General features: G+C 45.2%; 1 protein-coding gene across 1 annotated transcript; it reads right to left on the minus strand.

The window, feature by feature from the left end:
* Window positions 1–4,977: 4,977 nt before the first annotated feature.
* Window positions 4,978–10,856, minus strand: LOC119295745 (protein MODIFIER OF SNC1 1-like). Its single transcript, XM_037574200.1, has 8 exons — window positions 10,633–10,856; window positions 10,435–10,506; window positions 10,260–10,301; window positions 9,590–9,905; window positions 9,427–9,517; window positions 9,087–9,167; window positions 7,854–8,935; window positions 4,978–7,102 (listed from the first exon to the last, which is right to left on the minus strand). Exons 1-8 carry the CDS (start codon window positions 10,665–10,667, stop codon window positions 5,270–5,272), a joined length of 3,552 nt encoding a protein of 1,183 aa, XP_037430097.1. The 5' UTR covers window positions 10,668–10,856; the 3' UTR covers window positions 4,978–5,269.
* Window positions 10,857–15,260: the final 4,404 nt, after the last annotated feature.

A 15,260-nucleotide genomic window follows, 5' to 3' on the forward strand; every position in this document is an offset into this window, starting at 1 on the left:
GCGTTTGTAACCGAACTACTACCGCTTCAATAGAGATGTTTGCAGGACATTACAAAACAGTAAAACAGAGCTAGCTACAGCTCTCCACAGCGATTTAAGGTTCTTGGCCGTCCAATCTGACTCACCAAGGTCCCAGATTTGGTTTTTTTTTTTTTTGAGACAATGGTCCCAGATTTGGTACTGCACCCCGCACGACGTCCTGGCTCTGGCGATCCTGGTTCAATCGACCGTAATCGGGCCGCTGCTCCGCAGGCTGAGCTAGGAATTATACCGTTCGTCGGGCCGGCCAGGGGCCGAAAGCCTATGTAGCCCATCGAAGTGATTCTCTCTCCCAGCGTTTTCGTGCGTGTTGCCCAGCCCAGCCCGTTCCGTGCATCCTTCCTCTCTACCTGTCTCCCCCTAGTTCGTCTCAGTGCCGGTGGCACTACCGCCGTCCTGCTACCCGCGCTCCTCTGGAGAAACTTTAGCGATCGAGTGGGCGGCATTCCATCGGCCAGCATCCGTGCCAGAGGTGGATGAGTGGAAGGAGGGAGAGTACAAATCCTCGGCCCTCCACGTACTGATTTATTTGTTAAAGAGCCACAACATCTGCTCCTAACTTCTAACTTGCACAATCCTCAGGCATCTCCCCACTACCTAGCTTCACAATAACGAAAGTGCTTCCGCCTACCTCTGCTACTCTTAATGGATATGATCGGAATTGGTAATTGTTTATTATGTGGCACCTGTCAACAATTTGAGGGTCCCTTGCTTTTTCCTAGGTGTTGCATGTTTGAACTGTTAATACATAATTTCTATTTATTCGATCAACTACTCTTTAATTTGATCATAGGGAACAAAACAGATGTATGCAAAATCAAAATATTTGCAAGAAAGAGCAGCTTCATCCTTATTTTTATTTAGTTTGTTGATAATTAACCTTCACCAATTGGCATTATGGATCTTTGACATCCCTCTCAAATTTACCTCATGGATGTGTGTTTATGTATCTCACACACAACATATTAAATGTTTTTATGTTTAGCATTCTTATCCTACTACTGGTTTTACTATTTGAGACACAATCATCTACGCACTTAAATGGAAGGAAATACATATAGACATTTATCATGAACAGACTTGCGCTTTCACATTAAAATTGTTGATATATATTCTGCCAATATTATATGCTTGCTAATGAAAATACTATGTGGAAACGGAGTGTTTTTTCATACTGTCAGATGAAGATATAGGCAAACATCTGAACAAATATGTCAATATAGCTCATAAATAATGCATATTTTCTGAGATCTTGAAGTCCCCCTTTGCCCCCAAATTTGCAAGTTACAAAAGCTCATTTTTTTTTCTTTTGTTCTAATGGTCGTCTTTATTAATATTAGACTCTCCCCGACTCCTCCTTCAAGAAAGAAAGTTAGGGTCCGTGCCTCTCGCCGGCGCTAGCGCAGGTCTGCCTCGTCTCCGATAGCCCTAGGGCCATGGAGGCGCGGTGGATCCTGGCAAGGGCCGGCGGGAGGGCTCCGTTTTTAGTTTTTCAATCTTGTTAGGGTTTGTGTCCTGCTCAGGAAGGCGAGACGGCTGCGGCTCCCTAAAGATGGAATAAAGGTCTCCCCGGCTAGCCCCTGTTCCAGCGGTGCGTCTAGCAGCGTTGGTGGGCCTGTGGAGGTGGGTCTCCGGCGGATCTATCTTTGGTGGATTTGCTCGGATCTCGTCGTTGTTCATCTATGTTCGTGTGCCTTCGGTTTTGATCCTTCTGATCTACGTTATTCTTCATCAGCGGCGGTTGCCGTTCTGGGGTGCTGGTCCTATGGGCCTTAGCACGCCAACTTTTCGACTTTCTACTACAACAAGTTGTGCCCGACTTCGGTGATGGAGGGGTGATGACGGCGGCGCGCCTTCGGCTCGCTTCAGTGCTTGTAGTTGTCGCTAGCTGGTCTAAGGATCTGGATGTAATTTTTATTTCTGGTGTTCGTTGTACTGCCATGATTAAAGATGAATAGGTCGGAAGTTTTCCCGCAAAAAAGGTCGTCTTTATTACATGTATGATAACTTTTTGTTCAATATTGAACGGCCAGTCTAACTAAACCTTGAGTTTACAATTTTACATCCATGTCCTATTGCAGCGAAGGCATGCATTTTTGCATATTCCTCAAAAATAACATTGGAGTTTTTCTACTTAGCAATTGGATGCTTTTTGTCACCAATATATCTATGCTAGAATAGAAACCTATGTTAACATGTGGGTTCTCAATCTAAGAATCTTTCACTGTGAATGTGGACTTTGAACCTTGTAATTTGAACCCTACAATTCCAATAAATTTTTAGATATTATTATTATTATTATTATTATTATTATTATTATTATTATTATACAATGGACGGGCGCGGCAACGCGCGCTTTTATGGTCTAGTGTTTTGTAAACGAGCAATGGTTTTCTCTCAGTTTATAAGGCACACATGTACTTTTAGGTGATCTTTCTAACCAATAAGTGTACATCAAAAAAATATACAATTCAAAACTTATTTCATAGATATTTAATAACTGAAAGGGTTAACTGTGAAACCACACTTTTTTCGCAACAGATCTGAACGAATTGGATGTCGTCCATCTCTGATGATGTGGTCTTACGCCCCAGCTGCACATCGTCCACTTGTTTTTTCACACAACCTCCTCTGTGTATTACCAGGGCGCTTCCCAACACACCTATTGTTAGTTATTGTTTAGGGGAGCGCTAGGCATCGGCCGGTGGATAATAAGAAAAGATCCACCACCTCTCCGGCCATTGGATGGACACGCTAATGGTCATCTGGTCTATCCACGTGAACAACCACCCTTTGCAACAAGAGTGATGTTGCAGAAGGCCCTCTGCAACAAGGGTGGTGTTGCGGAATTTTTTGCAACAAATATCATGTTGCAATTTTTTCTCCATTACCTTTTTGCAACAGAGACCGTGTTGCAAAAAAAAATTGCAACAAAGCTCATGTTACAGATTTTTTTGTAATAGAGGTCTTGTTGCAATTTTATTCTTCTTCACCCTTTTGCAATGGGGATCGCGCTGCAGAATTTTTTGCAAGAAAGGGCCAGTTGTCAAAATATTTTGTTAGACGTTGTACTCATCGATGTTCCACACGCTTGCAAAATATAGAGAAGAAAACAAGTGGACGGGAGAGATCGTGAAGGGATAAGGTTGGGAAGGGAGAGATTGATTTTTTTAGGGGTAACCTGATTTATTCATCCAAGTCCACCTGAAGTGGGATACATCTTTGGTCGTGGGGAACGCCAAACCAAACGTGGCGTCCCGGACCTCTAGAAAGGGAAAACTTAGCTAAACGATGTGCTTCACAATTAACAGTACGACTTTCAACAGAAAAAGTACAAGAGAAGGTAGATGCTTTGGTATTGATCTCGCTAATAACTGCAGCATAGACACCTCGTGCCCGCCTGTTGATGTCCAGGATGACCTGCTGGCAGTCCGATGCCACAATGAACTGTTGAATGCCCAGATCTTCTAAATACTGCTTCATGGATGGCCTTCCTCTGGGCGTGCCAGATTGACCAAAGTGTGACTGCCATTATAATAAATTGTTCATGTGATAACAACCCCATCACCGTAAACGGCCAGTGTTTCGCTTTTGGTTCAGTGTTTGATATGATTTTATGTGTGATCTCTTCTTCAGCAAGCGCCCAAACACTTCTTGATGATGTGCATTCCAAGAGTGAGTGCCGCCAGGAATTCGGAACTCCGCATAATCCACATGTGCTTGAATCAGCCATATGACGGTGAGCTCGTACATCGTTAGTTGGCAGTGAATGTTTTGAGAGTCTCCAAAGGAACATGCGGATTTTGCCGGGGACTGTTGTTTTCCAAAGGGATTTCCACGCCCCCTCTTCTGCTCTTGCATTAGATGGGCCAGCTTCTTCTTCTAGCCACGCTTCTCTTCTCTGTCTAGTGGCAACAAGAATTTTGTATGCAGATTTTACAGTGCATGTTTTCATAGTGCCAAGACCAAAAGTCAGGTAAGTTGCGGGTGCAAAGTGGGATGCCCAGAATGATGTCTGCATCCATTTGCAGAAAAGTCGCCTGAACCCGTTCTCTATCCCATGATGCAGTGGCACTAATAATAAGCTCCGAGACCCTAGTCGGTGGGTTCTGTACTCAGCAACCAAAAGGCTGAAAGAACTCCTCCCTTGGCAGCCAGTTCTCAGACCAGATGTGCGTGGATGCTCCGTCGCCGATGCGTTTTATTAGACCTTGCTTCAAGGTGTCCCTGGGAAGGGAGAGATTGATGGATCCCACGTGGGACACGTGTTGTTCATAGGAGGCGGATGATGCGTTTGAGTTTTTCGCTGGCTGAAACTAAATTTTTCCCTATTGTTTAACATATATATGATAAAAGTATATTTGAACCTTCTTTACCATTATATCAGCAAAAGGAAAACTTCTGTTTTTTCTTGGATTTTCTCTATTGCATCATGTGTTGGTGTTTCCGCGAACAGTCCAATAGCCATTGCTATTCATGTTATAGAGGAAGTTTGGTACTCTGTGAGACACTGGCCTCTTTTTTTTAGGAAAACAGCATGACTTTGCTGTGCATTATTATTATTATTATTATTATTATTATTATTATTAAATATACATAGGCCCCAAAAAAGAGAAAGATACTATACAAAATAAAGAAAAAACCTGGCAAAGAAAAGAAAAGCGCTCACGCAAACAACAACAACAACAACAACAACAATATATACAGAGGATTCAAAGAACACCGGCGGGCACTCGTGTGCGTGCGAGGGTTAGGGAAAGAAGATGATCGCACGGCTGGTGGCTGTCGAATCAAACGGCTGGAGGTGGACCATCCGAAAGCTGGCCGGCGCATGGCACGCGCAAGGGAAACCAAGAAAAGAACAGAAGCGATACACTGTGGCTGTGTCTAACTCCGCTGAGTTGCTTCAAGAAAGAAAGAAAGAAAAATAACTGCTAATTGGACAAATCAATCAGAAAAGCTTCTCGTGACACCCAAACAGCGATCCGTGCAGTATTCGGCCATCAGAAGTAGAATAGTCTTCAGACAAAGCTTTACAAGATAAAGGTCTCCATAAGATAAACAGGACTAGCATCTTACAAGTAAATGGATCATCGCAAGCCCAGAGAAGAAAGAAACAGAGCTGACAAAAGGCTATCTACGCTTCAGCAACTCACAAGAATATTCAGGGATTGATTACAGGACTGGATTGGTGATGATTGTATGGACCACAGCTATCCAACAGCGACCCTCAAATATAGTACCTGCGCTCCGTGTGCATTCCCGCTCTTAAATAGGCCGGATACTGATGATTGTCAGCACCGCCGGGGTTCCGCTGGATGTCAGGTGTAGCATCACGAGATCTTACCGGCTCCGGATAGTGGTACTCAGAGTGTCTGCCTCTACCCCTCTGACCATCACCACTCGCGTCACCGTGTTGTTGGCGGTACTCAGAGTGTCTGCCTCTACCCCTTTGACCATCATCACTCGTGTTACCGTGTTGTTGGCCAACGCGATGTGGCGCTGGAAAGAGAGGCTGATACTCCCACTCTGTTTCGTTCCATATCAAGGGGTTTTCATCTCCGAAGCTCATGCCTACATTGCCTTCTCCACCCTGCAGATCCATTCCAGCATCCCTGTCAGCTATCTGAATCGGTTTGCTGTCCAATCCCTGTGAGTTGTCCAATAAGAATTGGTGGGAATCCTGCAGCCATTCAGAGACACCATCATATTGTGCATCGCTCTGAGGATGGGAGATGTATTTAGGCATCCAGCGAGCCCTAGACGGAGCTGGTGAGTCGTGGAAGAAGCGTCCCCTGCCTGCCCTCTCCCTGTAACCATAGCGAATCCCCACATTCCTTTGGGCCTCAACATGGTAGCGCCTTGGACTGTCAGTTGCCGGATGCTTTTCCCAAGTATTGTCAGGCAAGGACGCCATTCCAGTTAGTTTTGAACGGTCCTCGGTACCACCATGGGCCTTGAGCTCAAATTGCACATCTCCTTGCTGCCACTGATCAGATGACTCCTGTATAACATCTGCCACATTGAAGTACTCTGCCGGTTTAGCGAGAATTTGCACCGCCGAAGCAAGTCCATCAACTACAGCCATACCATTCGGACCTCCTTCTGCATGCTCTTCTTTCCTGCCTGTCTGTTTAATCGGTTTGCACATGACACTATTGTTTGGAATTGGAGTCTGGACAGGCAGTAGACCATGCTGGCTCTTGTCTGATTTCTTGACCTGCCGAGGCCCTGAGAGGCTACTAGCTGCATCATGTACTTCCTTGGTCGGTACTGCCCACTCCCGGTTTACTGATGCAAGTGGAACATCATCAAGCATTATATTACCCACAATAAGACCTGTAACAGAAGTAACCTTGGCAGGAATTATAGAACTATTGATGGCAATACATGGAACATGGGTTTTCTGCATACTCAGGACTTCTGTAGAATTCTTCTCATTAAACGCAGGTGGCGCTGCAGGCCTAACTGAATTAAAGTTCCTCCTGCTGCTCTTGTTTCTGGTCAAGAGGTCGCCATGATTTTTAGCTTCAGCACACTTCGTGTCTGCAGGTATCTCCCTATCTGTTATATTTCTCTCCCATGAACCAAAATGCATTTGCCTGTGCTCCATTGGCCAGTGTTCTGGAGTACTGTTGTCATGTGACAGTGAGTTGAGGGAAATGTGTTCCATCATGTTAACCTGTGTGCTCTTGGCTGAAGACCTGAAATTATAACCTTTACTAACACCTGAAGTATTTGATTCTGCACTGGAACCAATAGAAACTTCACTAATCTTGACTCCAGCTACTGGCTGAGGCGCATTATGACCATCAGCAGAGACAATACAACATGTATCTGCCACTGAACTAGCACATTTAGCAGTCACATCATCTCGCGTTTTTGGTTTGCAGTACATATCTGCGTCTGGGGGTGCATCATTGGACTTCTGACTCTGTATTGATTGATACCTCCTCAATTCTTCCAGTTTTGCAATAGCATTTATATTTTGTTGACTAATCCACTTCTCCGCGTCCTGTAGTTGTTTCGCAGCTTGAGCAGACAAATATCTCATTCTGGAATGCTGAATGCACCAAAAAAACACTAGTTAAACAACAACCATGGCACAAGAAACTCTTAGCAACATTATTGCAGTATTTGCTTGCCAATTATAAACATTTCATTTCTGTGTGTGTGTGCCACTTTGTTGGGCACTCTATTAAAGCATCTGCAGGTAATAGAAGTGGAATGACATTATAATAAAAAGGATGTGCTTAAACAAAATTTGTGGAACTCTATTACATACATGAAAGAATCACACTGTACAGGGACAGAGAGTAACTCTTGGAAGATTGGTATCTACATCAGCAAGACTGCAAGGTCTAATAGAGATAAATGAATTAATCGAGTAAAGAGCATTACTGGAAGGACTTTAGGAGTGGCAGAAACATTTCTAATATCAAGGTTTACAGGACTGGGTTCTCGGGTCCAAGTTTTACGAAACAAACGCTACATGAAACCTTAATGCGATAAAGAAACATGACATCCGTCGCCAGGTAGATGCCATGGAAAATTTTGTGCAGCAGAAGTGACATACACACTGAATAAGTCATAGTGTCCAAACCTCCCTGGACGCTCACCTGCCTACCGCTAACCCTAGTATGAACACTTCAATCAAATTGTACAGGTACAGAAGAAAAAGGATGTTTTGCAGTTTTTTTATCTTTCTATGCATCTCATTACTCATGAGTTTCCGTGTAAGAAATAATCACAGAAATCGGCAACTACTCCAATTTTGTCAGAGGACAATACCTAAGGAGACAAAAACCACATACCTGGTCTTCACAGTGAAGCCAATTTGGCTCCTTATCAGCAACTGTCACATGTGGCTGCTGTGAGGTGTTCCTAGAAAGAAGTTGGTCTTGTTGAGCATCTACCATAAGAACTCCTCGCAAAGAGTCAACTATGGAGTGCTCTTCACATCCATGTCCAGTAATACGAGATGGCATGTCCTGAGCAGAACCATCAAGCATGTTTCTTGAGATATCGCTTCTTCCATATGCATGGCGATCAGCAGATTTGCCAACTTTTCCAGCTTGGCTGAATTCAGTAACTTGTTTTTCTGACAGACAAACAACAGTTACACCCTTATCAGGCCCATTTGATGGATTAGTTGACACAGAACTGCTGCTTTGAGAAACAGAATTAAGCCTGTCAAAGGCAGGACCAGTCTCACTGGTGGAAGCACTGAAGGGAACATATTTTGTCGCAGGATCTTCCTCGACACGGATGATTTTTGGGTGTTTAACCTTGGAGTCCTTGAGTAGAGATGAAGGTAGATTGGACAAGTTAAGGGCACGGAAATTTCTAGCTTTGTTGTTTAGACACTTGATTTTCTCTAATAGAGCCACATCCTTCTTGATGATAGGTTGCTTCTCGATCTCAAGTACATCTGCATGGCCATTCTTGACCTTCCCAAGAACATGGCAAGATTGATTTATGACACAACAATCAGCAGGCATGTGAGCATGAGATATATCCCTCTTGTCTGGATAATACCCACCATGTCCAGTATCCTGCTTTGCTAGTGCCTCCTCGTTGAGCGCGAACTGATCACGATGAGCAAGAGATTCAACAGCAAAGCCAGTCGGGTCAGCATGCTTGTACAGACCATATGGCATCTCTCCACTATGCAATTTTCCATTTTCATCAGGTGGCTGATCAGGAGGACGATGCCAGTAATCCAACAATGGAGGAGGTATACATATATTAGGAACTTGGGGATCATGCAGTTGAGCCTGCTCAGCTCCCCTTATCAACTTTGCAGCAGGAATAGGATCGTCTCCTTTGCAAACATAGTCCATTCTTGAGATAATTTCATGCTCATAACTGCAAGACAAAATTACCTCACCAGTTCCTGTCAAATAAGGATATCTTAGAGAATATCTATCATATTAAAAGGAAATTACATTTACTGAACACAGATTGCTATGATCCTATGATGATATTTGGGGTATGGAATACAAAAGAGTGGGATAGCTCGTAGCATTCATCAAGCGAGTGTATACCAGTTATCGGGTTCTTTCCTTCTTTATCTTGTGTTGCCACAATACCAGAAGCAATAGTTGGCCACCTTCCTGAAATTTGCCCTGTAACAGAAAAGATAATGAGTAGGGAGAACAAATGTGACTGATTAACCATATAGAACGGTTAAAGCTTTTAGCCCCAGAAACTATCAGTTTAGACAGAATTTATGGACACGTCCAACCAAATAAAATACTGGCATATCTATTCTGTTCCAGATAACTTGGTGCCAAACAACAATATGCATTCAGATACAATATAGTGTGAATAAATGAACTACAAACAGACTTTGTGAAAACCAAATGTAATGTTGCACTTTGCCACCTTGTTGACTGTTTGACGCAGAGTTTCTGGAGCCAAGTACTGGGAAATCATCCATACTTAGGCTGAACCCTTTCCCCTGTGATGTAGGTGCCTACATTGGCAAAATTTATTATAAGAAAATCCTCAGTTAATTGCCAACTTGATTTATAGTAGAGGTGCATACCCGTCTGCCAACAGCTTTCAATGGTGCTTTTAGAACATTACTGAAAGAATCTGGAAAACGAGAAACTTGCAAGCTCCCTGATCTTATCTCTGTGCTTAGAGAATAATTTACGGCCATTGGCAAACTATACGATGGTAAGTCAAGGAAGTCACTTCCAACTGATGATGATGACGTCGAGCTTCCTCGGGAAGAAGGACGATCATCAATGTGGCTAGGTGAACCAGAAGCTCCATCGTTCTTGGGATTCAGAAGCAAAGGTGAAGCCCATGCATTTGATGCTGGGAGCATTGATTTGCCGCCCCAAGTGGTCGTGCCCCTAACATCCATGCAAAATTTCCATCAGACGGCAACAAGAATGAAACATCATCTCAGCTTGCGTAAACAAGGGTTGCCTGGACAGTATAGTGAAGGAATCCACATGTCCCATGCCCTTTCAGGCTATTGTTTCACCAGAGAAGCAAAACTTACTGACTAACATGGAAAAAAAAACTTGACAAACATACAGTTGTATTATCCAATCCTCCAAGGGGTACACGCACCTAGCATGTGATGTTTTTGGCATAATTTCCTTTCTCTATTTAACTAGTATAAACCAGATACCTCAAAGATATGTGCGCGTCCAGAACCATACTAGCAGCACCCAGAAAATTATCACAGGGAGAAATCTTACTTTGGAACAATCTCGTCACTGCGGAGGCCATGGCTGTCCAACCTAGGCAAACAGACCCTCAGCACATCAATTTCACAAGACACGAAAGAAGCTAGTGATAAATATTTGACAGAAGCAAATGCCTCGATCAGGAGCTTCTCCAGCAGATGCCAAGTGCTAGGGTTAGAAATGCTACCTCTGGTTCGGCAAGTTGATGGGTTTAGGAGCCTTCGCCCCGGGCTTCCCCGTCTGAGAAATCCCCGCCCACCTGCACACAGCAACAAGATCACTAAACCCGTCAGGTACTTAATGTCGACTAAATCGCCTAAGATTTTCTTCAACGGGGAGAAGGAGATGAAGAGGAGGTAGGAGCAGATGGAAGGGAGCGACGGGCCTCTTGCCGTCCGCGAGCGCGGTGATGGCCACCATCGTTTCCCTCTCCTCGCTCCGAAGGCAAGCCGGGTCGTGGAAAGTGCGGGCGGGCTAGCGCACGCAGTCGAGGTGGAGATGGAGGCGGCACGGCGAGGGCGTGTCGGCGCCGGACGACTGGAGCGAGCGGAGCAAAGGGGAATGGAGTGGGAGGCGGCCGAGGATGACAAGTGGGGCCAACGATAGGGACTAAGGTCTTCTTTGGTCTGCGTCCACACTCAAATACGCATGGTCTAGATAGTGCGTGCAGTTGGCCTAGGGCACGTTTGGTTGCCCGCGTTTGGTTGCCCGAATAAGGTCCAATCAGACCCGCGCGGGACGAAAATGAGATGATTGATTGTCAGTATACACATTATTGGATTTGTATGGAACGAACTTTAAAGTACCTCTAGGCCTGTCTCGCAAGGCACGCTCGAATTGACAGTTTCTCACGAGCCAGACCCGCGCGAGGCACGTGGGCGGTAGGGGCTGCACGCGAAAAGCCACCCTCAAAAAGTCGCGTTGCTTCCCAAAGCGTCGGCAGTTATTACCCTCACCTTCCCTCACCGCTCTCTCTCCCCTCTCCCTACTCTCATCGACGGCGGTGGTGTGCAGCAGATCAGAGAACAGTAAGCCGACCTCCTGCCACCTTCACCGGCATCCGCAGCAACACTTCGACAATGGCGGTAAGCTATTTTTTTCCCTTCCTCGCCTACTACTTCGCATTCGATTAGAGTTTAGATTTGACCTGCGTTAGGGGAACGGGGAATCGGGGTAAAGACCATAGGAGTGATCATAACATCGTCATGACTACTGGTAGATATGAGGTTCCCGATCCGGATTGAGTACAATAGGAAGGGTTCATCTTACATAGTACGCATCTTAGCCTTGGGGACCCTGGAGGCGATTGGAGCAGCGGGTGGCCTTGGTCTTGGTCTTCTCCTAGGCCTGCACCACCGTATCTGGTTCCTCGTCGGAGTCCAGCTCGATTGGCATGCTTCGGTGTCCTGGCTCCGGCGCCCTCACAATCATTGCCACCCTATCTTCTTCTTCCACCTCCATAGCCACAGTATTTGTAGTGAAGTACACGGTGGCACGATGGTCATGAGGACGTCGGGACTGTCTATACTTGGCCCATTTTGCCCTCTGTCTAGCGTCGTTGGAGTCAGCCTGATTCATGGCCCAGTGAAGTATGTCGACTGACATAGCGCCCTTCGTTGGGTCAAGAATCAGTGTCTTCAATTCCTCCCGCGTCGCCTTCTTCACCACATCGTCTGACACTTTGTGTAGATCTTCCATGCTACTGAAGTTTGAGCACACTTCCATGGTGTTCTCAAACTTGGTGCGGTCACCCAGAGAGCACCCTAGGAAGAACGCCCTCCATCCAATGCCCAAGGGAAGGGGTTGGGGCTCGACTTGTTGTTGGAGTTCATGGCGCTGGGTTGGAGGAAGAGTGAGAGACAAAGAGGTGGTGGGTAAGTGGTGACCGTCACGGTGGGTAAATAAAGGGGCACACGAGCCTAGGTTTTAATGGTGATGTTGCAAGGTTCATATTGCAGATCCTAACCCAGCCTTTGAACCTCTTCATAATGTAGATTGACACGCATAACAAGGGAAAGAAGGTGGTGGCATCAAAGGAGTAAGACAAGGGCAAGGACGTGGTGTCGCCCTCAGAGGTGACACCCGTCTAGAGCCCGACCACGGACGACGACGTGCCGGAGGAGCCCCCCAGCGGCAAGCATCGGAACTACGAGCACTACCATGAGGTGGGAGGGCCAACCACCTTCTGCAAGGTGATCATGGCGCCCCTAGTTCAAGGCCATACCTATGACACTGGACTTCACGAAGTAGCTCCCGTCCGTGTCGTAGGAGTTCAAGCTGAAGACGAATACCGACTACTCCTGGAGGGTCACTGTCCGACTATTGAACAGCAGGGTCACCCTCGATCAGGGTTGGGCCACCTTCACTGTCGTCCGTCAGATCAAGATAGGCTACATGGTGACCTTCAAGCTGGTGACTCCCGACATGTTGAAGGTCATTGTCTTCAATGATGATGGCATTGAAGTGGTGACCGGGTGAGGGAGGCACGACGACGCCTTCGTCGTGAACGCCTACGACAGCCCATCGTATGCTCCAGTTGCTTTAGTTTAATATCGAACTGTTTTTGTGTTTGAACTTATTTGTTTATGTGTGGCACAATATTTTATAACTGCTTACTACTATGTTCAGCTGTGTGTGTTTTTCCTTACGCTGCTATGTGCTAGTAACCTCACCACACCACCGAAGAGGTTATCAGACAACATGTGTTGCATGCAAACAAACAACATGCTTATGTGTGAGTTCAGACAATGCAGACAACCAAACACCATGCACTAAGCTATCCCCTAATGCGTAAGAACTAAATGCGGGCAACCAAACAGGTTGCACATGTTGGTTTAGAGGTTGCATTTGCTAACCAGCCTCATGTGAGCTAGGCTTGAGCTAGCGGGGCCCAACTGCTACGGCTGCCAAACACGCTCGTAGTTGTTTGGTTTGTGCTTAAAAATGAATATACTTGTCTGGTCTGGTTGTGTGATTAGCCTGGTGAAAATAAAAAAGAAAAGAAAACGTCCAGGCAAAGTGATTAGCCTGGCCCAGGCATCCGGTTTCCTTCGCCTGGACGCGCTGTAGACTCTCCTGGCACTGATTAAGGACACAGGAGATACAATCTACTGTTTGAATAAAGTATTCTAATCACAACAGGGCAAAGCAGTTTCCTGGTAGAAACCAAACACACTGTTGCAGCCAAAGAGATGCCATTTGATGCCTTGAATAGGAATTTTTCCTTTGAGTCTAGGCTACTGGTTTCTTTCCTTTGAAATGTGAAGGGTCGGATCCTATCCTATATAGAAATAGGAATCCATTCCTACAAAACAAAGGGCTCCATAGGATTTTTTTTTCCTTTGAAAGTCATATCCTATGAAATTTCTACAAGATCCCTACAAGCCAAAGGAGGCCTAAAATGATTAAAAAAGGTCTAGTATTAAAGGTTTTTTTTCTTTACACCATGGTATTAAAGGGGAGTTTGTAAGAGTCCAATCTTGTGAGAAAGCAACCTACCTATCTATTCCCCTGGCGGCGACGTCTAGGGTTCTCTATCCCCCTGGTGCGGCATCTAGGGTTTTGGATTTCCTCGCAATCTTGAGCGGTGCCTTGGTGATATACCCTCCCTGTGATTGGTCTCGGGCTGATGAAGGGGATAGCTGCCTATCTTCCCGACCTTGGACTTAGGTCAAAAGTGGGTGTGGCACTTAATGATGGTGCTGTCTGGGTCTCGGTCATCAGCAAACAGCGCTACGGCGGCACAAGGATCGGGGGTGTGGATGTACTGATTGGCAAGCTGAACCTCCATGAAAGGGAGGAAGATGATCTTAACTTCTAGGAGGAGCTCCCTGATGAAGTAGATGAAGCGAAGTTCATGGCGATCTCTAAGGTTCACACAGATAAACTAATGTCTACTACACAACTTATTCTTGTAGACTCGTGTTGGGCCTCCAAGCACAGAGTTTTGTAGGACAATAGCAAATTTCTCTTAAGTGGATGACCTAAGGTTTATCAATCTGTGGGAGGCGTGGGATGAAGATGGTCCCTCTAAAACAACCCTGCAATAATACAAGAAATCTCTTGTATCCCCAACACACCCAATACAATGGTAAATTGTATAGGTGCACTAGTTCGATGCAGAGATGGTGATACAAGTGTAGTATGGATAGTAATATAGGTTTTTGTAATCTGAAAGTATAAAAACAACAAGGTAGCAAGTGATAAAATAGAGCACAAACGGTATTGCAATGCTTAGAAACAAGGCCTAGGGTTCATACTTTCACTAGTGCAATCTCTCAACAGTGCTAATAATCGAATCATATAACAATCCCTCAATGTGCGATAAAGAGTCACTCCAAAGTTCTAATCAACAGCAGAGAACACAAGAATAAATTGTTGTAGGTAGCAAACCACCTCAAAGTTATCCTTTCCGGTCAATCTATTGAGCCATCCCTATAAGTGGTACAAACAGCCCTAGAGTGTGTACTAAAATAACACCGTATGATACACATCAATCAACATGTCGCCTAGATATTCCAATGTCAACACAAGTATCTATGAGTCAATTATACGATATGCATCAAACAACTTCAGATTCATAATATTCAATCCAACACAAAGAACTCCAAATAGTACCCCCAAAGTTCTACCACAGAAAGTAGGACGAAAACGTGCACTTGAAACTGGTACTGGTAAAAATGAAATTGACAAAGTTAAACATCGCAAGGCAGGTGCTGCTAGAGCAGAGAATGGCCCAGTTGTTTATAAAAAGGTAGGAAAAAAAGCTAAGCGGGTTAGGAGTGATCACTACAACATGGTTAATACATCAATCGTACAAAACATAGCCATTGCAACTGGTATTGGTAAGATTGAACTGATTATTTCATACTTGATAAGTCCTGAGGGGTAGTTGCTGGGGAACTTCATATGGGCCAGAGCCCGCCCCAAGTCGGCAGCGGCAGATGCGAGGTGTTCCTCCGGGTCGAAGCATGGATCAGTGCCGCTGACATGTGTACCTACATGAAGCAAGTA

This window comes from Triticum dicoccoides, chromosome 4B (genome assembly GCF_002162155.2).
Source record: "Triticum dicoccoides isolate Atlit2015 ecotype Zavitan chromosome 4B, WEW_v2.0, whole genome shotgun sequence".
Classification (NCBI taxonomy): domain Eukaryota; kingdom Viridiplantae; phylum Streptophyta; class Magnoliopsida; order Poales; family Poaceae; genus Triticum; species Triticum dicoccoides.

What these genes read in the sequence shown, in the direction of transcription:
- LOC119295745 (XM_037574200.1), bottom strand. Translation starts at nt 10,667, where the DNA reads ATGGTGGCCATCACCGCGCTCGCGGACGGCAAGAG. An exon ending in AGTGACGAGATTGTTCCAAA is followed by an intron (nt 9,906 to 10,259) that starts GTAAGATTTCTC and finishes CATGGATGTTAG; the next exon opens with GGGCACGACCACTTGGGGCG. An exon ending in TGAAAGCTGTTGGCAGACGG is followed by an intron (nt 9,518 to 9,589) that starts GTATGCACCTCT and finishes TTGCCAATGTAG; the next exon opens with GCACCTACATCACAGGGGAA.